The sequence below is a fragment of the Macaca mulatta genome, chromosome 19, assembly GCF_049350105.2.
Source record: "Macaca mulatta isolate MMU2019108-1 chromosome 19, T2T-MMU8v2.0, whole genome shotgun sequence".
NCBI lineage: Eukaryota > Metazoa > Chordata > Mammalia > Primates > Cercopithecidae > Macaca > Macaca mulatta.
This window is the reverse complement of record NC_133424.1, coordinates 62,758,552-62,782,764: the sequence shown is the minus strand read 5'-3', so window position 1 is coordinate 62,782,764 and position 24,213 is coordinate 62,758,552. Positions and strand designations below refer to the sequence as shown.

At 53.8% G+C, this 24,213-nt stretch overlaps 2 protein-coding genes across 28 annotated transcripts in view; both read right to left on the bottom strand.

The window, feature by feature from the left end:
• POLD1 (DNA polymerase delta 1, catalytic subunit) overlaps window positions 1–8,234 on the bottom strand; it is a 34,218-nt gene extending 25,984 nt beyond the window's left edge. For all 12 annotated transcript variants that reach the window (XR_013410054.1, XR_013410055.1, XR_013410056.1 and 9 more), the window contains exon 1: window positions 8,191–8,234. The gene's annotated coding sequence lies outside the window, so the exon portion shown is untranslated. The remainder of the gene's footprint in view (window positions 1–8,190) is intronic.
• Window positions 8,235–9,571: 1,337 nt separating this feature from the next.
• On the bottom strand, window positions 9,572–16,769 carry NR1H2 (nuclear receptor subfamily 1 group H member 2). 16 transcript variants are annotated; one of them, NM_001194697.1, is made up of 10 exons: window positions 16,625–16,769; window positions 16,375–16,482; window positions 15,547–15,608; window positions 15,324–15,461; window positions 14,747–15,037; window positions 14,386–14,663; window positions 14,001–14,180; window positions 13,313–13,412; window positions 10,420–10,628; window positions 9,572–10,148 (listed from the first exon to the last, which is right to left on the bottom strand). In NM_001194697.1, the coding sequence occupies exons 3-10, from the start codon at window positions 15,587–15,589 to the stop codon at window positions 10,002–10,004; spliced, it is 1,386 nt and encodes a 461-aa protein (NP_001181626.1). In that variant the 5' UTR covers window positions 15,590–15,608; window positions 16,375–16,482; window positions 16,625–16,769; the 3' UTR covers window positions 9,572–10,001. The 16 variants fall into 16 exon arrangements, with proteins under 16 accessions (NP_001181626.1, XP_077832872.1, XP_077832878.1 ...); XM_077976746.1 differs by having other exon boundaries at window positions 9,606–10,148; window positions 16,216–16,474; window positions 16,621–16,744; XM_077976752.1 differs by having other exon boundaries at window positions 9,606–10,171; window positions 10,366–10,628; window positions 16,375–16,474; window positions 16,621–16,744.
• Between the last annotated feature and the right edge of the window lie 7,444 nt (window positions 16,770–24,213).

The window sequence follows — 24,213 nt, the reverse complement described above, 5'->3', positions numbered from 1 at the left end:
TGGTGGTGGGCGTCTGTAATACCAGCTACTCCAGAGGCTGAGGCAGGAGAATTACTTGAACCTGGGAGGCAGAGGTTGCAGTGAGCTGAGATCATGCCCCTGTGCTCCAGCCTAGGTGACAGAGCAAAACTCTGTCTCAAAACAAAACAAGAAAAAGAAACAAACGAATCCAAAGTGAAGGGTGACAACACTGGTCTGAAATCTTTAAAACTGCTGATGTCATGAAAAAGTAAGTTGCCTAGGCTAGGGGGCTCACATCTGTAATCCCAACATTTTGCGAGGCTGAGGTGGGAGGATCACTTGAGGCCGGGAGTTAGAAACTAGCCTAGGCAATATGGTGAGACCCAATTTCTACAAAAAATTAAAAATTACTTAAGCATGGTGGCGTATACCTATAGTCCCAGCTACTCGGGGGGCTGAGGTGGGAGGATCACTTGAGACTGGGAGGTGAAGGCTGCAGTGACCCCATGATTGCACCACTGCAATACAGCCTGGGCAAGAGAGCGAGACATGTCTCAAAAAAAATGAAAAAGTTGCCATGACAACGTGTGTTATCCTAAGTTAGAACTTGGATTAAAAAAATAAAATTATGGGCCGGGCGTGGTGGCTCATGCCTGTAATCCCAGCACTCTGGGAGACTGAGGCGGGCGGATCACCTGAGGTCTGGAGATTAAGACCAGCCTGAGCAATGTGGTGAAAACCCCGTCGCTACTAAAAGAATACAAAAATTAGCTGGGCGTGCTGGTGGTCGCCTGTAATACCAGCTACTCAGGAGGCTGAGACAGGAGAATTGCTTGAACCTGGGAGGTGGACGTTGCAGTAGGACAAGATTGTGCCATTGCACTTCAACCTGGGCGACAAGAGTGGGAAAAAAAAAAAATGAAATTATTGGCCAGGCACAGTGGCTCATGCCTGTAATCCCACCCCTCTGGGAGGCTGAGGTGGGTGGATCACCTGGGGTCAGGAGTTTGAGACCAGCCTGGTCAACACAGTGAAACGTCTCTACTAAAAATACAAAAATTAACTGGGCATTGTGGCAGGTGCCTGTAATCCCAGTTACTCAGGAGGCTGAGGTAGGAGAATAGCTTGAACCCAGGAGCCAGACGTTGCAGTGAGCCTTGAACCCAGGAGGTAGAGATTGCAGTGAGCCAAGATCGCACCACTGCACTCCAGCCTGGATGACAGTGAGACTCTGTCTCAAAAACACAGGCTGAACATGGTGGCTCGCGCCTTTAATCCCAGCCCTTTGGGAGTCCGAGGCAGGTGAATCACCTGAGGTCAGGAGTTCGAGACCAGCCTGACCAAAATGAAACCCCGTCTCTACTAAAAATACAAAAAAATTAGCCAGGCATAGTGGTGCATGCCTGTGATTCCAGCTACTCGGCAGGCTGAGGCAGGAGAATGGCTTGAACCCAGGAGGCAGAGGTTGCAGTGAGTTGAAATAGTGCCACTGCACTCCAGTCTGGGTGACAGAGCGAGACTCAGTCTCGGGAAAAAAAAAAAAAGAAAGAAATTATTAATAGCTTTGAAGAATATTACAGGGACACATGACAGATCTAAATAAGGACTGTCTATTCGATAACGTCACTGTCTCATGTTAAACTGCATGACGATGACAATGACACTGTAATTCTGTAGGCGGACATCCCTGTTCTTAAGAGCCGACTGCTGGAGGCCAGGCACGGTGGCTCACGGCTGTAATCTCAGGACATTTGGAGGCCGAGGCAGGGGGATCGCTTGAGCCCAGGAGTTTGAGATCAGCCTAGGCAACATGGTGAAACCCTGTCTCTATAAAACGATACAAAAATTAGCAGGGTGTGGTGGCAAACACCTTTAGTCCCAGCTACTCAGGAGGCTGAGGATCAGCTGAGTATGGGGAGTTTGAGGCTGCAATGAGCCATGACCACACCATTGTACTACAACCTGCATGATAAGAGTAAGCTCCTGTACAAAAAAAAAAGAGTTAGCCTGGGTGCAGTGACTCACGTCTGGAATCCCAGCACTCTGGGAGACAGAAGAAGGTGGATCATGAGGTCAGGAGTTCAAGACCAGCCTGGCAGACAGTGAAATCCCGTTTCTACTAAAAATACAAAAATTAGCCAGGTGTGGTGGCAGGTGCCTGTAATCCCAGCTACTCAGGAAGCTGAGGTAGGAGAATCGCTTGAACCCGGGAGGCGGAGGTTGCAGTGAGCCAAGATTGTGCCACTGTACTCCAGCCTGAGCAACAGAGCAAGACTCCATCTCAAAAAACAAAAAACAGGAGTTAACTGCTGGAGTTTTCAGAGGCAAAGTATCATGATGACCACAACTTTCAAATAGTTCAGCCACAAAAAAGACAAAAGGTACAGGTATATGTGTGTGCTTGGATAAAGCAAATGAGGTATCATGCCAACAGCCAGTAAATCAAGGCAAAGGGCGTGGCTGTTCACTGTACCCAATATGTACCTTCTCTGCAGGTTTGAGACTTTTCAAAATATTAAGGGGGAAATATATAAAATGAAAATAGTAACAATTTTACAAGGTGGACAGAAAAGTATGTATAAATCTTTTTGTTTTTAATGCAGGGAATATGTAGAAATCTTTTTTATTTTAATGCAGAACATATGTATAAATCTATTTGCTTTTAATGCATCATTCTCCAAGGACAGCTAAGAAACTGGTTTCCTGGGGGACAGGGTAGAAGAAGACTTCATTTGCTAACTGCTTTATTGAGCTATAATTCACATACTATACAATTCATCCATTTAAAGTATATATAGTTCAATGGTATTTAGTATGTTCAGAGTTAGGCAACCATCACCACAGTCAATTTTAGAACTCTTTCATCACCCCAAAAAGCCTACATCTTTTAGCTCTCTCCCCGCATTCAGCTCATCTGCCCCCACCCCTGGCAGCCACTCATCTTACTTTCTGTCTCCATGGATCTGCCTATTCTGGGCATTTCCTATAAACGGGATCTTGGAATACGCGGCCTCTTGTGTCTGGCTGCTTTCTCTGAATGTGTTCATCGTTCATGTGTGTGGCGGCCTGTCATCGGTGCTGCGTTGCTTTTTTGCTGAGTACTTTTCCGCTGTATGGCGAGGACACGTTTGCAGTATCCGTTCATCGGTGGATGGACATTAGGGGTGCTTCCACCGTTTGCGAGTGGTGCAGCCGTGAGTGTGTGCAGGAGGTTCCGTGTGAGGAGGACTTCAGCTGACTCTGCGTTTGCGCTCTTTGAGTGACAGCCGCGTACATGTGTGACTTATAGGAAGAAGCAAGTGTAGTTAGTGGCTCTGGCTCCAGTTGTGCAAGTAGCCGGAGAGACAGGGAGTGATGACCTGCGGGGAGAGACCCGCGTGGGACAGACGAAGCGCAGGGGCTTGTGGGAGCCCAGAGTCATTGCCGGAGCTGGAGGAGGAAGGAAGGAGCCGACTGGCTGCCCTTGGTCAGTTGGCTGTGGCTACAGGGGTGCGGTGGGAGGGACGGTGTCAGCAGGGGCAAAACCTGGGCTCTTGTTAGTACACGGTGGAGGCAGAGCAGCATTAGGAAGGAAAGGCCCCTGTGTCCCCTCTCATCAGCCCTGGCACAGGATGGCAAACGTTGTCCTCTGCACCTCTCACAGCCCTTCGGTAGCAAGCACTTAACAGAGATTCAGCAGTCAAATGACACCACGCGCTCACTGCAGGCCAGACACCGGTTTTCTCAATGAGTGAGACACTCATTTCCTCAATGACCTAATCCAATCTCGCCCAATCTCACAGCTTTATTTCGTTTTTTTTGCGGGGGAACAGGATCTTGCTCTGTTGCCCAGGCTGGAGTGCAGCGGCACGTACATGGCTCACTGCAGCTTTGATCTCCTAGGCTCAAATGATCCATCCACTTCAGCCTCCCAAGTAACTGCAACCAGAGGCATGCACCAGCCGCCATGCCTTGCTAATGTTTTAACTTTTGTAGAGACGGGATTTCACTATGTTGGCCAGATTGGTCTCAAACTCCTGGGATCAAATGATCTCCCACTCAGCCTCCCAAAGTGCTGTGATTACAGGTGTGAGCCACTGCACCCGGCCTCCAATCTCACAGTTTTTTGTTTTGTTTTGTTCTGTTTTTGAGACGGAGTCTCGCTCTGTTGCCAGGCTGGAGTGCAGTGGCGCAATCTCGGCTCACTGCAACCTCCGCCTCCTGGACTCAAGTGATTCTCCTGCCTCAGTCTCGCAGGTAGCTGGGATTATAAGCACCCACCACCATGTCCAGCTAGTTTTGTATTTTTAGTACAGACTGGGTTTCACCATGTTTGCCAGGCTGGTCTCAAACTCCTCACCTCAAGTGATCCGTCTGCCTCGGCCTCCCAAAGTGCTGGGATAACAGGCGTGAGCCACCACGCCTGGCCTGGTTAGTTATCTTGTGTCCAGTGAGTCCTGCTAATAGAACGGGGGCTCCAGGACAGCAGGGGCATCATCTTTTGTTTCCTGCTGTATCCTGTGCTCCAGGAATGGGGGGGTGCTTAGAAAACATTTTTTGAACGATAAAAGAATAAAGGAACTCAAAGAATCCTCACAAAACCCTCTGAGGTAGGTGCTGCTACGACCTCATTTTACAAAGGCTGGAACTGAGGTCCAGAGATGTGAAGCTACCTGCCCAAGATGGCACAGCTAGCCCAGTGGGGCACGGCCAGGGTTCAAACTCAGGCAGGCTGGCTCCAGAGCCCCACCGCTAAATCTGTGTGCCAGGCCTGTGCCAGGGGAGATACAGTGGTGACCTCCCCTGGGAGACAACTTTGAAGGTGGATTTGTTTGCTTGTTCACCACTGCGTCCTGGCTCACACACATCGGCTGAGGGAATGATTAAATAATTGCAAAGGCAACTATTCATTTTTGCTCCACCAGAAAACACCTTCACTTTTTTATTTTGAGACAAGATCTCACTGTATTGCCCAGCCTAAAGTGCAGTGGCATGATCACATCTCACAGCAGCCTTGAACTCCAGGGCTCAAGCAATCCTCCCACCTCAGCCTCCTGGCCAGCTGGGACCACAGGCATGTGCCACCACACCAGGCTAGTTTTTGTATATATATATATTTTTTGATACGGAGTCTCACTCTGTTCACCCAGGCTAGAGTGCAGTGGCGTGATCTCGGCTCACTGCCAGCTCTGCCTCCCGGGTTCACACCATTCTCCTGCCTCAGCCTCCGGAGTAAGTGGGACTACAGGCGCCTGCCACCACGTCTGGCTAATTTTTTGTACTTTTAGTAGAGACCAGGTTTCACCGTGTTAGCCAGGATGGTCTCGATATCTCCTGACCTCACGATCTGCCCGCCTCGGCCTCCCAAAGTGCTGGGATTACAGGCGCGAGCCACCGCGCCTGGCCTAGTTTTTGTATTTTTTGTAGAGACAGGGTCTTGCTATGTTGCCCAGGCTCACCTCCACGCTTTTGGTCTTGTCCTTCCCCTAGGCCTCTGTGACTGCTGCCTCTGGACTACCTGGGTATATGTCTTTCTCCCTTACCAGCCAGGGACCTCTGGATGGCAGAGCAAGGACTGACTCTCCTCTGGGACCTTAGCATCACCCAGCATAGGGCTGAGCCCCCAAGAAGCCTTAGGCAGCGTTCACTGCATGAAACTCCACTGCATCCGGAGACTCAGCTCAGGCTTAGCTCCTCCAAGCTGACCAGCTGCTCTTCAGGGTCCCCACAACGTCTTGTGCCACTTCCACTATTGCATGTGTGCATGCAGAGCTGGGATCCTTTCAGCCTGTGAGCTCCTCGAGAAAAGGAGTCAGCGTCTTGCCCAAGTCGGGAACTCCGGCATCACTCTGCACAGTGTCCGGTTACTTCAAGACACGTGAGTTTAGGCCAGGTGCGGAGCTCACGCTTGTAATCCCAGCACTTTGGGAGCCTGAAGTGGGCGGATCACTTGACGTCAGGGATTCGAGACTGGCCTGGGGAACATGGCAAAACTCTGTCTCTACTAAAAATATGAAAATTAGCTGGGCGTGGTGGCGTGCACCTGTAATCTCAGCTACTCGGGAGAATGAGGCATGAGCATCACTTGAACCTGGGAGGTGGAGGTTATAGTGAGCCGAGATCGCGCCACTGCACTCCAGCCTGGGTGACAAAGCAAGACTCTGTCTCAAAAACCAAAAAAAAAGACATGTGAGTTGAAACTTGCTGTGAGTATCAACCACTCTGGTGAGTCTTCCCTGAGCACACAGGTTCTTCTCCTGGCTCCCAAAGACTATCACTGCTCCACCATAGCTCAGCACACTCTGGACTGAGATCTCCTGTCCTTCCCCAACCAAACTGGATGATCATTGGCTCCCCAGTGCTCAGCAGAGGGCCTGTCCAAAGAGCAGCTGTCAGAAACCCGTAAGAGAGGGAAGAGCATTTCAGAGGAGGGAAGGAACCTCTCTAGGGGGAAGAGAGACCTGTGGGGGGAAGTGCAGGAAGGAGGAGAGGCGGCCGGGTGCGGTGGCTCATGCCTGTAATCCCAGCACTTTGGGAAGCCGGCGTGAGTGGATCACCTGAGGTCAGGAGTTCGAGACCAGCCTAGCCAACATGGCGAAACCTCATCTCTACTAAAAATACAAAAAATGAGCGGGGTGGGGCAGCAGGCGCCCGTAATCCCAGCTATTCAGGGGGCTGAGGCACGAGAATCGCTTGAACCCGGGAGGAGGAGGTTGCAATGAGCTGAGTTCGCACCACTGCATTCCAGCCTGGGTGACAGAGCAAGACTCTGTCTAAAAAAAAAAAAAAAAAAAGGGCCAGGCGCGGTGGCTCAAGCCTGTAATCCCAGCACTTTGGGAGGCCAAGACGGCCGGATCACGAGGTCAGAAGATCGAGACCATCTGGCTAACCTGGTGAAACCCCGTCTCTACTAAAAAATACAAAAAACTAGCCGGGCGAGGTGGCGGGTGCCTGTACTCCCAGCTACTCGGGAGGCTGAGGCAGGAGAATGGCATAAACCCGGGAGGCGGAGCTTGCAGTGAGCTGAGATCCGGCCACTGTACTCCAGCCTGGGCTACAGAGCGAGACTCCGAATCAAAATAAAAAAAAAAAAAAAAAAGGAGAGAGAGCGGCAACAAGTTCCTTGAGTGGAAGGGCTGAGGCGAGGCACTGACATCGCCCTGCCCACTCCTAGTTCCTCTCTAAACCCTGCCTACTCACTCCCCCACTAATCTCTGCCTTCAGAGCGGCAACCCCAACCTGCTTCTCTCCCTTAGCCTTCCCCATCCAGACTGCTGCTCAAACCTCAAACCCAAGAGTCATCCTGGACTCTTCCCCTGGCTCCCACGCCCAGTCCATCAGCCAGTCCCCGTGGCTCCACCCACAAAGGTAATCTGAGCCTGATTCCCTCTGCCTGCTAGACTCTCTCCGTCCTAACAGATCTCCCTCCTTCCATTCTTATTCCTGCTACAATCCAATTTCCATTCAGTGGTCAGTGAGTTTTTCAAAACACGGGGCGAATCATGTTGTTTCCACGCTCAAACCCTCCCACGGCTCCCCGCTGAACCTAGAATAAAGGAAAAATTCCATACCAAGGTTTACAAGGCCCTATAGGATCTAGTTCCCCATCATGACTCCGACTTCATCTGTATTACTCTTGTCCTCTCGGCTCCTGCTACAAATACGCCGAGCTCCTTCCACCTCAGAGCCTTTGCACTTGAGGGTCCCAGAGCGGCCGATTCTGGACCACTCCAGCTAAAGGAGCAAGCTCCTCGATCATTATTACCATGTTACCCTGCGTTAGTTCCCTTCTGAGAGCATCTCACAGCCCCAGAGCAGGGCTTTACTGGTGCTACTATTAAAACTCATCACTTGTCTACCATCTGTCTTCCCAAGGCAGGGACTTCTCTGACTTGTTCTTGCTTCCAGAATAGTGCCTGGCACAGAGCACTCAAACACCCAGTGAATCCAGGATGACACCAAGCCAGCACGTGCACCACCCAGTGCCCCCGCTTCTCCCGGGCCACTTCCTGCCCCACGGGGCCCGGCGCATGCGCCCCCTGCCCGCCGAGGAACTCCAACCCCACCCCGGCCTTTTCCTGTGCGTCCCCGCGCCCTCCCGCAGGAAACCCCTGGCCGCTGCCCCCTCCTGCGCGCCCCCGGGCCAAAGGGTGCCCTCGCAACCCTCTCTTAGGTCTATGTGCCTGGCTGGTCAAGCCCCGTTCCCTACCAGGCCCAGTGCCCCGAACTCCCCTTTTCCCCTCTACTCACCCGCTTCAAACAGCGTTTCCCGCCACAGCCTACGCCGCCGTGACCCCTGACTCCCGCGCGCGCAAGCCCAGAGCCGCGGGGCGCGGAGACGGGCCACGCCCCCGCCTGCCCAAGTGCGGGCGAGGCCACGCCCAACCAGGCGAAGGACCACGCCCCGCTCGTTCGACTGCAAGGCAGGCCCCGCCCCCTCCCTCAGCTTGCAAAGTGGCCTCGCCCCCTTGCTGAAAAATTCCCTTAACTCCGCCTCCCCATGACGTGTCGGCCAGAAGCCACGCCCCTCCGTGCAGCAGCGTTCACGACCTCGCGCAGTCTGTGCGCGCCGCGGCTGTGTTCTCTCTCCTTCCACCCTCGGGTGTTGCGCGCGCATCCTCCGCGTCCCCCGCCGGCTTCTCGCCTGGGGCCGCGTAGGGAGCCCTGCCCCGTCGCTGCCCACCAGCCAGCCGGTGACCTGACGCCCGAGATCCCCGCAGAGGCTGGCCGATAAGTGGTGGAGTCCTGGCTTGATCTGTTCTCCATCCTGGCCTCAGTTTCCCCACATATAAACTAGACTCAACAACGCATGATGGGGACACGTGTGGGGCGCCCGGTACACTACTCTTGGGATAAGGTGATCGTTTTTAACTACTCTCACTTCCGCTGTCCCCTGCCCCAAATAAATGTACCTTTAAGTTGCATCCCTCCGTGCAACCCCCCCTTTTGCCCTAGATTAGAATTGCTCATTCAGCTCCTTTAGGGCTGGCACACGGGCAAGAGGAATTGGAAGAACTTCGTCGCTTGCTCACTCCGAACTCGCAGTGTCCCTCACCTTTCAAACTTTGCACGTGCTGTTCCCTCAACTTGGAGGCCCAGCCCCTGGGCTCTTGTTTTAGGTCCCAGCGATTGCCTCTGTTGTGACACCTTGCCTGACTTCCTCTAGCCCCACCATAGTGCCACCCTCATTAAAGTCCCTATCCCGAGTCTTGGTAGGAGGGTGGTTATCTCCTCACGGATGTTTCCAGTGCCTAGAATTGTGCCTGACTAGTAAATGCTCCGGAAACATTTGCTGGGTGAATGTCTCCATCTCTAGAATGGTCAACCCAGTGCCTGGCCCACAGGAGGCCTCAGAAAACACTCGTTATTGAGACGAAAGTCCAGTTCCCCTCATCCACTTAAGTCCTGTTTATCCTTCAAAGGCGAGTTCTCATTCACCTTGCCCAGGGAGGTGACCCTGAGGCTGTCAGGCCCCTGTTCTGAACTTTCACAGCAGGCGACACACCACCCAGCACTGGGACCCTATGTGCCACCCCTCCCACCAGCCTGGGGAGGCCCAGTCCCACATGCTCAATCAGGTTCAGGGACCCGGTGTCACTGAGGTCCCTAGAAGCCCACGCCCTCTCCATCTTGCACTCCAGCTCTGGGCTGGATTGTATTCATAATTTTATTTTCCTGTTTTTGTTTTTAGTTTTTATTAAATAAAAGGAGCAGAGGAAGAGGAAGGCCCCTGGTCTCCCCGCCTATGGGGAGAGCCATGGGTCCTCCCCTCCCTCTGTTCAAGGTGCACTGCGTGCTGGGCTTGAGGTGTAAGCTGGGGAGGGAGGGCAGCCGGGAAGGGTCAGCGGTCGGGACCTGTAACCCTTTCACCCCTTCTGGAAGACTTGGTGGGCACGGAGGGAGCCTCCTGGACCCGGACTGGGGCTCATCCCAAGGGCTGAGGGCTGGGAGGTCTACAGGCTCAGCCCAGGGCCCCTTCCACCCGAGGAGGAGAAAGGGGTGCCGGCGTCTATCTGCTGGAGGGTGGTCAGGCAAGGCTGTGGGGCTGGGTGGCCGGCCCCTCACTCGTGGACGTCCCAGATCTCCGACAGCAGAGGCGGTAGCTTCTTGTCCTGTAGCCGCAGGGCGAAGACCTGCTCCGAGTGCACGGAGCTCAGCGTGCGCAGGCTCACCAGCTTCATGAGCATGCGCGGGAAGCGCAGCTGGTCCTGAGGGAGGAGGCAGGTGGGCACTGAGTTCCTGCCCGGCCAGGCTCTGGGCGGCCACCCCAACAGAAAGGAGGGACCATCCCCGGTCAGGCGTGGGAGCCAGCGTGGGGCCCGCCCCTGTGCTTGGACTAGACCTGGCTCATAGTCCAGCAGGGTGGGGCCTGAGGAAAGGCTGCCGGAGGGGGCGGCAGCCAGGCAGAGCCCAGCCTGGATGGACCAAGTGGGCCGCGGGACGTAGTTGGCTCTGCGCAGAGGCGCTGCGGGGCCCTACCTGTGGCCTCTTGATGCGCGTGTAGGACAGCAGCGCCTCCACGTAGGGCTGCTGCAGCGCCTCCACGCGGCCCGGCTCCTGTACGTTGGGCCGGTCGGCCGAGAAGATGTTGATGGCGATGAGCAGGGCGTACTCAGCGTCGTCCAGGCCCAGCCGCCGCATGGCCCGCGAGAACTCAAAGATGGGGTTGATGAACTCCACCTGCAGGCCTGCGGGGCGGGAGGCAGCCAGTGACTCCCTCAGCCTGAAACCGGGCCCCACAGCCTCGCCCCTGGCGCCACCCACAGTCACTGGGGCCGGGAACACAGCAGTAATCACAGCGTTGTCATTTCTGTCCACCTGTGCCCCGTGCCCATGAGAGTGCTGGCACGTAGCAGGTGTGCCACACATCCCGCCCAGTGAGGGAATGAATAATGAGGGTGCATGTTTCCTCAGTATTTTCTACTATCCTGTCACCAGCCTCCCTTCCCACCTGGTGGTGGTTGCAGCTTCCCCAGGTCCTATCCTTGTCCCCTTCACGAAGGCAAAGGGAAGCTTTTAAAACCATCGTGTTGGCCGGGCGCGGTGGCTCAAGCCTGTAATCCCAGCACTTTGGGAGGCCGAGATGGGCGGATCACAAGGTCAGAAGATCGAGACCATCCTGGCGAACACGGTGAAACCCCGTCTCTACTAAAAAATACAAAAAACTAGCCGGGCGAGTGGCGGGCGCCCGTAGTCCCAGCTACTTGGGAGGCTGAGGCAGGAGAATGGCATAAACCCGGGAGGCGGAGCTTGCAGTGAGCTGAGATCCGGCCACTGCACTCCAGCCTGGGCGACAGAGCGAGACTCCGTCTCAAAAAAAAAAAAAAAAAAAAAAAACCATCGTGTTGGTCCCTGCGCTGGCTTCCACCGCTCAGGTAAAGCCCAAACTCATTCCCACGACTGATTTGTTCGTTCATTCATCGAACATCACCGAGTACCTGCCATGTGCCAGGCCCCAGCACTTACATTGAGGGCCTAGGGAACAGGTCATAGACAAACACATTAGGAAGAGGCCCAGCCAGTCAGAAGGCTGTGAGTTCTATGGAATCAGGCAGTGCAGAGAAGGGCAAAGGGCCCTGCTGAGCCACGGTTCTATTTTACACAAGGCGGGCAGGGAAGGCCATGCCGTGGGTGACGCTGGAGCAGTGACCAACCCCAAGGAGGTGAGGGATTGTGAGGGTGACCAACTGTCTGCTGTTCCCAGGACTTGGGACAGGGGCTACCCAGGCCATGGGACTTTCAGTGTTAAAACTGGGAAGGTCCTGGGCAAACTAGGACCAGTTGGTCCCCCTAGTTCTGGGCAAAGGAAACTCCCAAGTACAGCATGGCAGGTGGGTGCCAGTAAGAGGCCAGAGTGACTGGAGGAGGGGGAGAGGGTGGAAGCTGAGGGCAGAGAGTAAGCGAGGCCAGGTCCTAAAGGGCTTTGTGGGCCACAGAGAGAACTCCAGCTCTTCTCCCAGTGAGACGGGAGCTGTGGAGGGTTCTGAGCAGAGGAGGGATGTGGGCGGCCTCAAGTGCTGACAGGACCCTTCTGCCTGCCCTGTGAGCAGCTCCATCAGGCGGGGGTGGAGGCAGGGGCCCCTCAAGGGGACTCTGGCAGTGTTCCAGGGTGGTGCCAGAGGAGGGGCTGGGAAGGGGTAGGGTGGGATTCCCGACCTCTCCACCCCGTCTCCTTGTGCTCCAGCTGCCTGGGCCTCCCTGTAGTTCCTCCAAACCACCGGCTCTCCCTGACCTCAGGGCCTTTGCAATCGCCGATCCCCCTGCCAGAAACGCTTCCACGAAGCCCTGCCCTGCTAAGCTCATACTAAAAGGGTTACTGGGACCGTCTTGGGTGGTGAAAGGGCCAGGGTAAAAGGAAGGGGAGAGGGTGGGACTCAGACAGATGTCGGGAAATGCAGAGAGGTCCCACACAGATTACGGGACGATGAGGAATCGAGGCTCCGGTGTATGCTCTGCAGCACTAGCAACGTGCCTCCCACCCTCTTCCTAGGCAGTGCCTCTCACTGCCCAGGCCTTCTTCCAGAAGCCCACCCGCCCAGGCGACACACCCAGGTAGCGCTCTCGGAGGGCAGGAAGCAGTGCTCCTGGACAGTAGGGAAGGCTGCCCACTTCACAATGGACTGAGCTCCAGGCTGCCTCCCTTGGGTGAGACCAGGTTTTGGGGTGGGGGGATGCTTTCCCTAGTGCCCACCAAGACGCCTGATATGGTAACAGGGCCCTTCTGTCTCAACTTCCACTGCAACCCACTGTACAGAGTCGGCACTCAATACATGCTTTTTTTTTTTTTGAGACGGGGTCTCGCTCTGTTGCCCAGGCTAGAGTACAGTGGCGCGATCTCGGCTCACTGCAACCTCCGCCTCCTGGGTTCAAGCCATTCTCTTGCCTCAGCTTCCCGAGTAGCTGGGACTACAGGTGTCCGCCCCCACGCCTGGCTAATTTTTTGTATTTTTAGTAGAGACAGGGTTTCACTGTGTTAGCCAGGATGGTCTCGACCTCCTGACCTCATGATCCGCCCACCTCAGCCTCCCAAAGTGCTGGGATTACAGGCGTGAGTCACCGTGCTCGGCCAATACATGCTTTTTTTGAAAAAAATAGAGACACGGTCTCTTCTGTCGCTAGGCTGGAGTGCTGTGGCACAATCACAGCTCACTGTAGCCTCAAGCCATCTTCCCTCCTCAGCCTCCTGAGTAGCTGGGCCGACAGGCACACACCACCACGCATGACATACACACTCTTGTCTTGCTCTCACCTTGGCTCAACCCTCACCCCGGCTTTGGAGATAAAGAAACAGACTCTGACAGGGATGAATTGGCCCCAGGTCTTCCAGCTAGCAGGGGGGCCAAGCCTCCCCAAAGCCTCCCCTGGGCCCTACCTGCACGGTGGAAGTCGTCCTTGCTATAGGTGAAGTCCTTCAGGAAGGTGATACACTCTGTCTCGTGGTTGTAGCGCCTGGCTGTCTCCAACAGCATGATCTGAGGGTGGCAGTGGGAGGGGGCTCAAGCCCTGTGACCCTTCGGCTGCTAGTCCCTCCCCTGCTGGCCCAAATGGGGTTCTAATCTCACCAGGAATATCCCTCGTCCCCCGTTCTCTCAGCCACACCAGTGTGCAGCCATCACGTGAGACAGCCCAAGCTCCTTCTTCATTTTGGGCTTTCGCACACGTTGCATCCCCTTCTCCTTAGGATACTCCTTCCCCAGGTGGGCACAAGGTATAGGAGCAGGGGGTTTGATCTGCTTTGTTCTTTGCCATATGCCAACACTTGGTATAGAGCCTAGCATACAGTAGGCGCTCAATACTTGTATGTTATCCCTACTTTGATTCAAACGCTAACTCCTCTGAAAAGCCTTTTTGGCAACTTTTCTCTAAAATAGCCTCTCTGGCCTGATCCTCAATTTTCTCAGCTTCAGACCCTTTTTTCTTTTTCTTCTTGGCTCATAGAAGACTCTATTTGCCATGGAATGTCATCCTACAAGGGCAAGGACTGGTCTTGCTTAAACTCTGCTCCCAGCATCTGTCCTGGAGCTATCTCTGGGGTTTCTTGTGGGCAGACGGACCATTACCTCGATGGTGGACGCTTTCAGGAGGGCGATCTGGTCCTCCCGGCCCAGCTGCAGGAAACCAGGCACTTGCTTGGCAAAGTCCACAATCTCCTGGACTGAGATGATGGCCAGCTCCGTGAAGTGGGCGAAGCGCTGCTGGCGGGCATCTCGGGACTGGGGGTCTGCGCCCAGGGGCCAGGGCTGGGACACAGGAGACCAGGGTCACTCCCAGGTCTTTGTGAGCGTAAGTTGGGGCGGCCACCTTGAGGCCAAGCCTGCACCCTGGGGGACCCTCCTCCCAAAGCCCCTGCCCTCTGGAGCCTCATTCTTCCACACCCTGGGCAATGGCCCAGCCGGCTCTACCCGACTGGGACCATCACACTCAAGGTTGTGGAGGGGGCAGTACCGTGACTTTGGGCTGGTCGGAGAAGGAGCGTTTGTTGCACTGCAGCTGGGCCGCCACCAACTGCTGGATCATTAGTTCTTGAGCCGCTGTTAACTGGACACCCTCGCCTTCCCCGGAGCCCTGGCTGCCTGCCTCAGATCCACCAGGGGATGCCCCAGGCCCAGAGGCTGAGCTGCTGCTGCCCTGCGGCCCCGCAGGCGACTGCGACTGTGACTGTGACTGCTGCTGCTGCTGCTTCCGAATCTTCTTCTTCCGGATCTGTTCTTCAGAGAGGACGCCTGTAGGGGGATGCAGGCCTCAGCAGAACCCCAGGGCTGGGCCAATGGGCCAGGCCGGCACCGCCCCCTCCCACTGCACTCACACTGCTCCCTCATCCCTGCCTCCTTGCACTTGCGCAGCCGGCACTGCTGGCACTTGCGCCGCATGAAAGCGTCCATCTGGCAGGTTCCACCGCCCCGGCAGGCATAGCGCCGGGCCCCGCCACGGACCACACTGCGCCGGAAGAAGCCCTTGCAGCCTTCGCAGCTAAGCACATTGTAGTGGAAGCCGGAGGCCTTGTCCCCGCAGACGCGGCAAAGCTCGTGGCCCAGCATCTTCGGGGCTGGGCCCTTCTTTCGCTTGCGCTCTGGCTCCTCTTCAGGATCTGGGATGACTGGGATGGGTAGGCAGAGGCCATGAGTGAGCCACAGGGAGAAACAGGAACCAGAATGATGTGGCCACAGGAGATCCCCAGGCAAAGCGCCAGAGGATGGAGAGGAGGTGCTGCTCACATTCAGGGATATTGCAATTTAGAAAGATGTATGTATCAAGGAGAAAGCGAGAACAAAAAGCAAAGATCAGGGGCCTCCCATTCCCATCTCCATTTCTTTTTCCCTTCCTAAACCCCTCCCCAAGCCCCCATGTCAACTCCAGAGCCCTGTCTCTGGGCCCTGTCTCACCCCAGTCCACGCTGCAGGCTGAGCCGGCCTCATCAGTGCCTGGGACATCAGGGTCCGGACCCCCGGGCCACGGCTCTGGACCCTCCTCCTTTACAGTGGGTGAAGAAGAAGGGGCGCCAGGCTGAGGGGGGCCATTTCCTGGAAGAGGGTGGAATCCGGGAGGGGTAATAGTGAGCTTCTGCTAGTGTGTGATAAGGGTTGAGTGGGGAAGAGAGTCACTCACCAAGCAGGGGGGTATCCAGGGAACTCGTGGTGGGAGAGGACATGGTGGGGTCACGGAGCAGCCTGTAAAATACAGGGGATTGAGAGCCTTGTGGGGCTAAGAAGGGTTGGGTTAGGTCAGTTACAGGTCCTGACCGGGTTTCCACTTTTACTTCCATCTCTCCAGAGACCCTACTCTCAGCCACAACCCTGGTTCCTGCTGGCCTACAAACCCTCCCCATCCTTCTAACAGGACCCGCCCCCTTCTGTTCCAGCCCAGCCTTCAGCTTGGTCTTAAGCCCCGCCCCTGCTCTAGGCCCCGCCCCCTCAGGTCCAATCCACCTGCTCTTTCTAGGTAGGGCCCATTCTCCTTTAATCATGCTCTGCCTTCACGGTCTCCATCCCATGTAGTTTCCCCCCAACCTCCTCTTCATAAGACCGCCTCACTTCTCCTCCAAGCATCCCAATTTCTCATTCTGACCCCACCTCCTTCTATTATGCTCCGCCTTCAACCTTCCAGGTTCAGCCCCTACAGCCCCCCATCATGGGCCTCCCAACACCTTGCCCCGCCCCATACGCATCCCTCCCTCCAAGCCTCATCCCTAAAACCTCGCTCCAGGTCCCGCCCCATCTCCTCCCATCATGCCCCGCCCCCACCCCGCCTCCTCCCTTCCCGCTGCACCCCTACAACCTCGCTCTAGGCCCCGCCACATCTCCTCCCATCATGCCCCGCCCCCAGCCCCGCCTCCTCCCTTCATGCCCCGCCCCCGCACCGCGCTTCCAGGTCCCGCCCCATCGCCTCCCATTATGCCCCGCCCCCACCTCCTTCATTCATGCTCCGCCCCCGCACCTCGCTCCAGGTCCCGCCCCTCTCCGAGCACCAGCGGGGGGCGGGGCTCATGGCTGCGCGCGGGGGTCTCGTGGACGGCCTCTCGCGGAGTGAACTACTCCTGTTGCCCTGGAAACAGCCGCGGGAGGCGCGAGTTACGGAGGGGAGGAAATGGAAGGAGAGAGGGGGGCTGAGCGGAGTAAGCGGGGAGCGCCGAGAAGCCCCGGGTTCGGGGCTCCTCCCGCATCTCCCCACTCTCGGGTGCACCTGCCTGGGTCCCCTTGCTCCGTTTCTCTTCGTCCTCCTCTTTAGCCCCTGACACACCGCCGCTACTCGAATACCCTCAAAAGTAACTTCGCCACTTCTTCCGGCAACCCCGCCCTTGCGTCACGTCCGGAAAAGAGGCGGAGCGTGAATGTTGACGAACTTCCGGCCCGCTTAGGACCAGCCGAAGCTGCTGCCCCGCACGGAAGTTGGAAACACCGGAAGTTTACCGGGTAGATCTACTGGGACTTGGCAGAAGAGTTCCGAACCCATTTCCTCGCTTCTTGGATGAGAGGGGAAACTGGGAGCCAAACCTCCAGCCCCGCGCTTTGTGGCTTTAGCTCACTGATGCGCTTCTCTGAGCCAGCGGCCAAACCCTAACTATAGCTGCTTGTCGCACATGACTGATTTAAGGCACGTTTGCGCTTTGTTTTCTGATTTTGGACTCCTGCTGCTTGTTGGTTTTATTTTATTCTTATTTATTTATTTGGAGAGGTCTCACTCTGTCACCCCAGGCTGGAATGCAATGGTGCAATCTCAGCTCACTGCAGCCTCCGCCTCCTGGGTTCAAGAGATTCTCGTGCCTCAGCCTCCCAAGTAGCTGGGATTACAGGCATGTACCACCACACCCGGCTCGTTTTCTTGTATTTTTAGTAGAGACGGGGTTTCACCACGTTGGCGAGGCCGGTTTCGAACTCCTGACCTCGAATCCACCCGCCTCGGTTCCCCAGAGTGCTGGGATTACAGGCGTGAGCCACGGCGCCCGGCTTATTTTTACTTTTTTTTTTTTTTTTTTTTTTTTGAGATGGAGTCTCGCTCTGTTGCCCAGGCTGGAGTGCAATGCCGCAATGTCAGCTAACTGCAATCTCCGCCTCCTGGGTTCAAGCGATTCTCCTGCCTCAGTCTCACTTGTAGCTGGGATTACAGGCGCCCGCCACCACGGCCGGCTGATTTTTCTATTTTTAGTAGAGATGGGGTTTCACCATGTTTGCCAGGCTGGTATTGAACTCCTGACCTCAGGTGATCCACCTGCCTCGGTCTCCCAAAGTGTTGGGATTACAGGCGTGAGCCGCTGTGCCCGGCCAGATTTGAGATGTCAGAATTTTCTCATTGTTAAGATTTTTGCAAAAATGGTTTCAATAACTTGGTGATTGGAAGAATTAAAAAAGCTCAGTCTCAGACCGGGCACAGTGGCTCAAACGCCTGTAATCCCAGCACTTTGGGAGGCCGAGGTGGGCGGATCACCTGAGGTTGGGAGTTTGAGACCAGCCTGACCAACATAGAAAAACCCCGTCTCTACTAAAAATACAAAATTAGCCGGGCGTGGTGGCGAGCGCCTGTAATCCCAGCTACTCGGGAGAGGCTGAGGCAGGAGCATCGCTTGAACCGGGAGGTGGAGGTGGAGGTTGCGGTGAGCCGAGATTGCGCCACTGCACTCTAGCCTGGGCAACAAGAGCGAAACTCAGTCTCAAAAATAAAATTGGCCGGGCGCGGTGGCTCACACCTGTAATCCCAGCACTTTGGGAGGCCGAGGCGGGTGGATCACAAGGTCAGGAGATCGAGACCATCCTGGCTAACACGGTGAAACCCCGTCTCTGTTGGAAAAAAAAAAAATTAGCCGGGCGTGGTCACGAGTGCCTGTAGTCCCGGGAGGCTGAGGCAGGAGAATGGCGTGAACCCGGGAGGCGGAGCTGGCAGTGAGCCGAGATCATGCCACTGCAGTACAGCCTGGGTGACAGAGCAAGACACTGTCTCAAAAAATAAAAGAATAATAATAATAATAATAAAATACAATAAAAATAAAGGAATAAAAGAATGGCTCCTCCAGGTAGAGCAGCGGCTTGGGCTGTTCATTGTGATTATACTTACAGTTATTTCTTGATTATATGCTAAACAAGGGGTAGATTATTCATGAGTTTTCCAGGAAAGGGGTAGGCAATTCTCAGAACTGAGGGTTCCTTCCCCTTTTAGACCATATAGGGGAACTTCATGATGTTGCCATGGCATTTGTAAGCTGTCATCGTGTTGGTGGGTGTGACTTTTAGCATGCTAATGCATTATAATTAGTGTATAATGAGCCATGAGGATGGCTAGAGGTCACTCTCATCGCCATCTTGGTTTTGCTGGGATTTGGCTGGCTTCTTTAGTGCATATGCTGTTTTATCAGCAAGCTCTTCGTGACCCGCATCTTGTGCCAACCTCCTATCTCATCCTGTGACTAAGAATGCCTTAACCTCCTGGGAATGCAGCCCAGTAGGTCTCAGCCTTATTTTACCAAGCTCCTATTCAAGACGGAATCTCTGTGGTTGGAATGCCTCTGACATATGTGTATGCCTTTAAAAAAAAAAAAAAGAAATGGGACTATGTGATCCATGCTCTTTTGTAACTTATTTTGTCTACTCAGGCCCATCCTTTGAGATTGTGGAATTTTCCACCCAGGGATGTTAGAAGCAAAACAAGTGGTTAATATGAGCATTGGAGACGGCAGAACCTGGCGTCTCTGTCCCTTCCTTCCTGTGTAACACTGAGCCCAGTTCATTAACCTCCCCGCTCCTCAGTTTCCTTGCCTGTAAATTGCAAACGAGTGAGACAGCTGGTCGTGGTGGCTCATGCCTGTGATCCCAGCACTTCGGGAGGCCAAGGCGGGTGGATCACCTGAGATCAGGAGTTCGAGACTAGCCTGACCAACTTGGTGAAACCCCATCTCTACTAAAAATATAAAATTAACCGGGCGTGGTGGCGGGCACCTGTAATCCCAGCTACACGGGAGGCTGAGGCAGGAGAATTGAACCGGGGAGGCAGAGGTTGCAGTGAGCCAAGATCGTGCACTTGCACCCTACCCTGGGCAACAGGAGCGAAACTCCATCATAAAAATAAAAATACAAGTACAAATAAAATAAAAGACAGGAGGCCAGGCGCAGTGGCTCACACCTGTAATCCTAGCACTTTGGGAGGCCGAGGTGGGCGGATCACGAGGTCAAGAGATTGAGACCATCCTGGCCAACATGGTGAAACCCCGTCTCAACTAAAAATACAAAAATTAGCCGGGTGTGGTGGCAGGTGCCTGTAGTCCCAGCTACTCGGGAGGCTGAGGCAGGAGAATCGCTTGAACCAAGGAGTCGGAGGTTGCAGTGAGCTGAGATCACACCACTGCAACTGCACTCCAGCCTAACGACAGGGTGAGACTCTATCTCAAAAAAAAAAAAAAAAAAAAATGTGAGACAGGAATAACACAGGCTGGTTACGGGAGAATAGGAAATTCCAGGCAGCAGTTTCACATGACTAGCAAAAGGAAACTGTTGACATAGTTGCAGCAAGTAGGGGCTGATAAGACTCTTGAAAACCCTAGGTGCGGACCAACCTGGCTAAGACATGCTGGATCCAACAAGGCCCTACATATGATCTAGGTCTCACCTAGGACCTCATTATATGCTCATTAACATAAACACACACCCATCAGCACCAGGACAGTTACAGGAACACCCATAGTTGGTGTAAAACTGGGTGGCACCACAGTTCTCAAAAATCTCCTTTTTCTGGAAATCTTCATGAATATTCCACTCCTTGATTAAAGAAACCCATAGTGCATGCCTATAGTCCCGGCCACTCAGGAGGCTGAGGCAGGAGCATTGCTGGAACCTGTGAGGCAGAGGTTGCAGTGAACTGAGATCGTGCCATTGCACTCCAGCCTGGCGACAGAGCGAGACTGTTTCAAAAAAAAAAAAAAAAAGAAACCCATAAAGGTAGCAGCCCCAAACCCCCCTGCAGGAGACTCTGTTTCGAGTCCACCTGCACTCCTCTGCGTTGAGTGTGTACTTTTTACTTCGCAATACTTCTTTGTACTTACAGTATTTTCCTACTTGTCCTTTAGTTCCTTCCTGAGATGGTGTCAAGAGCCTGGACATTGGCTGGGGTGGAGGTCCCACACCGGCGTATGGGGACTTCCCCTAGCCCACCTGTATCAAGAGTACTGACCTTGTCGCCTTACTCTTATGACTAAATGAGGTAAAAGCATAAACAGGGTGGGTTTCAAATAAGGTGCCTGATATGGTGGAAATATATTTATACTTTTTTTTTTTTTGAGATAAGATCTCACTGTCACCCAGGCTGGAGTGCAGTGGTACCATCTTGGCTCACTGCAGCCTTGACCGCCTGGGCTTAGGTGATCCTCCCACCTCAGCCTCCAGAGTATCTGGGACCGCAGGCATGAGCCACCACACCCAGCTAAGTTTTTATATTTTTGGTAGAGATGGGGTTTCACCATGTTGCCTAGGCTGTTCTTGAACTCATGGACTCAGGCGATCTGCCTGCCTTGGCCTCCCAAAGTGCCAGGATTACAGGCGTGAGCCTCGCATCCAGCCTGTATTGATTCTTGTAGATGTTAAAGTTGTTTCTAAGTTTCCACTGTTAGAAAAGTGCAAGAGTCCTGACATAGGCTGAAGAGGAATTACAACGCTTTTGAGGCAAGTCACATAGCACTCAGTCTCAGTTGATCTACTGGTAAAACAGGAGAAATCATTCTTCCTTTTTTCTTTGAGTTTCACTCTTGTCACCCAGGCTAGAGTGCAGTGACCAAATCTTGGCTTACTGCAACTTCTGCCTCCCGGGTTCAAGTTATTCTCTTGCCTCAGCCTCCTGAGTAGCTGGGATCATGGTGTGTGCCACCTTGCGCGGTTAATTTTTGTGTTTTTAGTAGAGACAGGGTTTCACCGTGTTGGGCAGGCTGGTCTCAAACTCCTGACATCAGGTGATCCACCCGCCTCAGCCTCCCAAAGTGCTGGGATTACAGGCATGAGCCACCACGCCTGGCTTTGTTCTTATTGATTTATTTATTTGAGACGGAGTTTACTCTAGTACAGTGGCGTGATCTTGGCTCACTGCAACCTCTGCCTGCCGGGTTCAAGCAATTCTCCTGCCTCAGCCTCCTGAGTAGCTAGGACTACAGGCACCCGCCACCACGCCCAGCTAATTTTTTTATATTTTTAATAGAGACAAGGGCCGGGCACGGTGGCTCAAGCCTGTAATCCCAGCACTTTGGGAGGCCGAGACGGGTGGATCACGAGGTCAGGAGATCGAAACCATCCTGGCTAACACGGTGAAACCCCATCTCTACTAAAAAATACAAAAAACTAGCCGGGCGAAGTGGCGGGCGCCTGTAGTCCCAGCTACTCGGGAGGCTGAGGCAGGAGAATGGCGTAAACCCAGGAGGCGGAGCTTGCAGTGTGCTGAGATCCGGCCACTGCTCTTCAGCCTGGGCGACAGAGCAAGACTCCGTCTCAAAAAAAAAAAAAAAAAAAAAAAATAGAGACAGGGTTTCATCATGTTGGCCAGGCTGGTGTCCAACTCCTGACCTCAGGTGATTCACCCGCCTCAGCCTCCCAAAGTGCAGGGATTACAGGCATGAGCTGCCGTGCCCGGCCTCTTGTTCTTATTTCTTATGAAGGGGGAGAGGATCCCGGAAGCGCAGTGCATGGCGTACAGAAGCATTCGGTCACTGGCAGTTTTGTTGTCTGAATGTAGTTGTAGACCAAGGTTCTCATTGGTAAGTAATCCAATATCCTCTAATTTTTTTTTTTTTTTTTGAGACGAAGTCTCGCTTTGTCACCCAGTCTGGAGTGCAGCGGCCAGATCCACTGGTGTGAGCCACCGCACCCGGGCAATATCCTGTAATTTTTTTGGTAATAGCTTTATTGAGATTTGGTTCACATACCAAACAATTCACCACTTTAAAGTACGATTGAATGGTTTTTAGCATGTTCACAGGGTTGTGCAACCACCACCACAGCCAATTTTAGAACATTTGGTCACTCCACAAAGAAACCCCATTCCCATAAGCAGATATACCCGCTGGGCGCGGTGGCTCATGCCTGTAATCCCAGCACTTTGGGAGGCTGAGGCGGGCAGATCACGAGGTCAAGAGATTGAGACCATCCTGGCTAACACGGTGAAACCCCGTCTCTACTAAAAATACAAAAATTAGCCGAGTATGGTGGCGGGTGCCTGTAATCCCAACTACTCAGGAGGCTGAGGCAGGACAATCGCTTGAACCCAGGAGGCGGAGGTTGCAGTGAGCCTAGATCGCGCCACTGCACTCCAGCCTGGCGATAGAGCGAGACTCCGTCTCAAACAAACAAAAAACAGTTATACCCAATTCTTCCACCCTTTTTCTCTAGCTTGAGGCAACAATTAATCTATGTCTGGCTGAGCGAGGTGGCTCATGCCTGTAATCCCAGCACTTTGGGAGGCCGATGCTGAAGGATTGTTTGAGCCCAGGAGTTTGAGACCAATCTGGGCAACATAGGGAACCCCCCCCACCCCGTCTCTACAAAAAATTAAAAACTAAGCCATGCGTGGTAGCGAATGCCTCTAGGCACAGCTACTCAGGAGGCTAAGATGGGAGGATCGCTTGTGCCCAGGAGGCTGAGGTTGCAGTGAGCCATAATGGCACCACTGCACTCCAGCCTGGGTGACAAGGCAAGACTCTGTTTCAAGAAAAAAAAAAAAAATTCTATGACTTTATGGAATTTTCCTATTCTGGACATTTCCTATAAATGGATCCTTGGAATATGTGGCTCTTTGTGACTGGCATCTCTCACTTGGCATAAAGTTTTCTACGTTCATCTACATTGTAGAATGTATCAGTATTTCATTTCTGTTTATGGCACAGTGATAGTCCATGATACGGATATACCACCTTGTACTTACCCATTCGCTAGTTAATGGACAGGTGGGATGTTTCTATTCCTGGCTGCAATGCTGCTATGAACATTCATGTACAAGTTTTTGTGTAGACATATGTTCTCATTTCACCTTGGAGTAGGATTGCTAGGTCATGCAGTAACTCTGTGTTTAACTTTTGTTTTGAGACAGTGTCTCACTCTGCCACCCAGGCTGGAGTGGAGTGGTGTGGTCACAGGTCATTGCAGCCTTGACCTCCTGGGCTCGAGTGATCTTCCCACCTCAGTCTCCAGAGTAACTGGGACTACCAATATGCACTAGCAAGCCGGCTAATTCTTTCATAGAAACGGACTCACTGTGTTGCCCAGGCTGGTCTGGAACTCCTGGGCTCAAGCAATCCTCCCACCTCAGTCTGCCAATGTGCTGGGACGACATGCATGAGCCACCATGCCCGGCCTGTGTTTAATATTTTGAGTAGGCCAGGTGCGGTGGCTCACGCCTGTAATCCCAGCACTTTGGGAGGCTGAGGCGGGCAGATCACCTGAGGTCAGGAGTTTGAGACCAGCCTGGCCAACATGGCGAAACCCCGTCTCTACTAAAAATACAAAAATTGGCAGGAGAATCGCTTGAACCCAGGGGACGCAGGTTGCAGTGAGCCGAGATCACAGCCACTGCACTCCAGCCTGGACGACAGAGTAAGACTCTGCCTCAAGGGAAAAAGAAAAAAAAAAAAAACATTAATGCGAGACCTCGGGAAAGTGCGATATAAGATCATAGAGGGAACGCGGGTCCGAATTTGAGCCCCTGTGGGGTCAGATGTGGCCCACAGTGGCTGAGAGTCACACAAAGTGTCCCTTACTCTTAGACACATAACTGGACTACATTTCCCGGTCGTCCTTGCAGCCAGGAGTAACCACG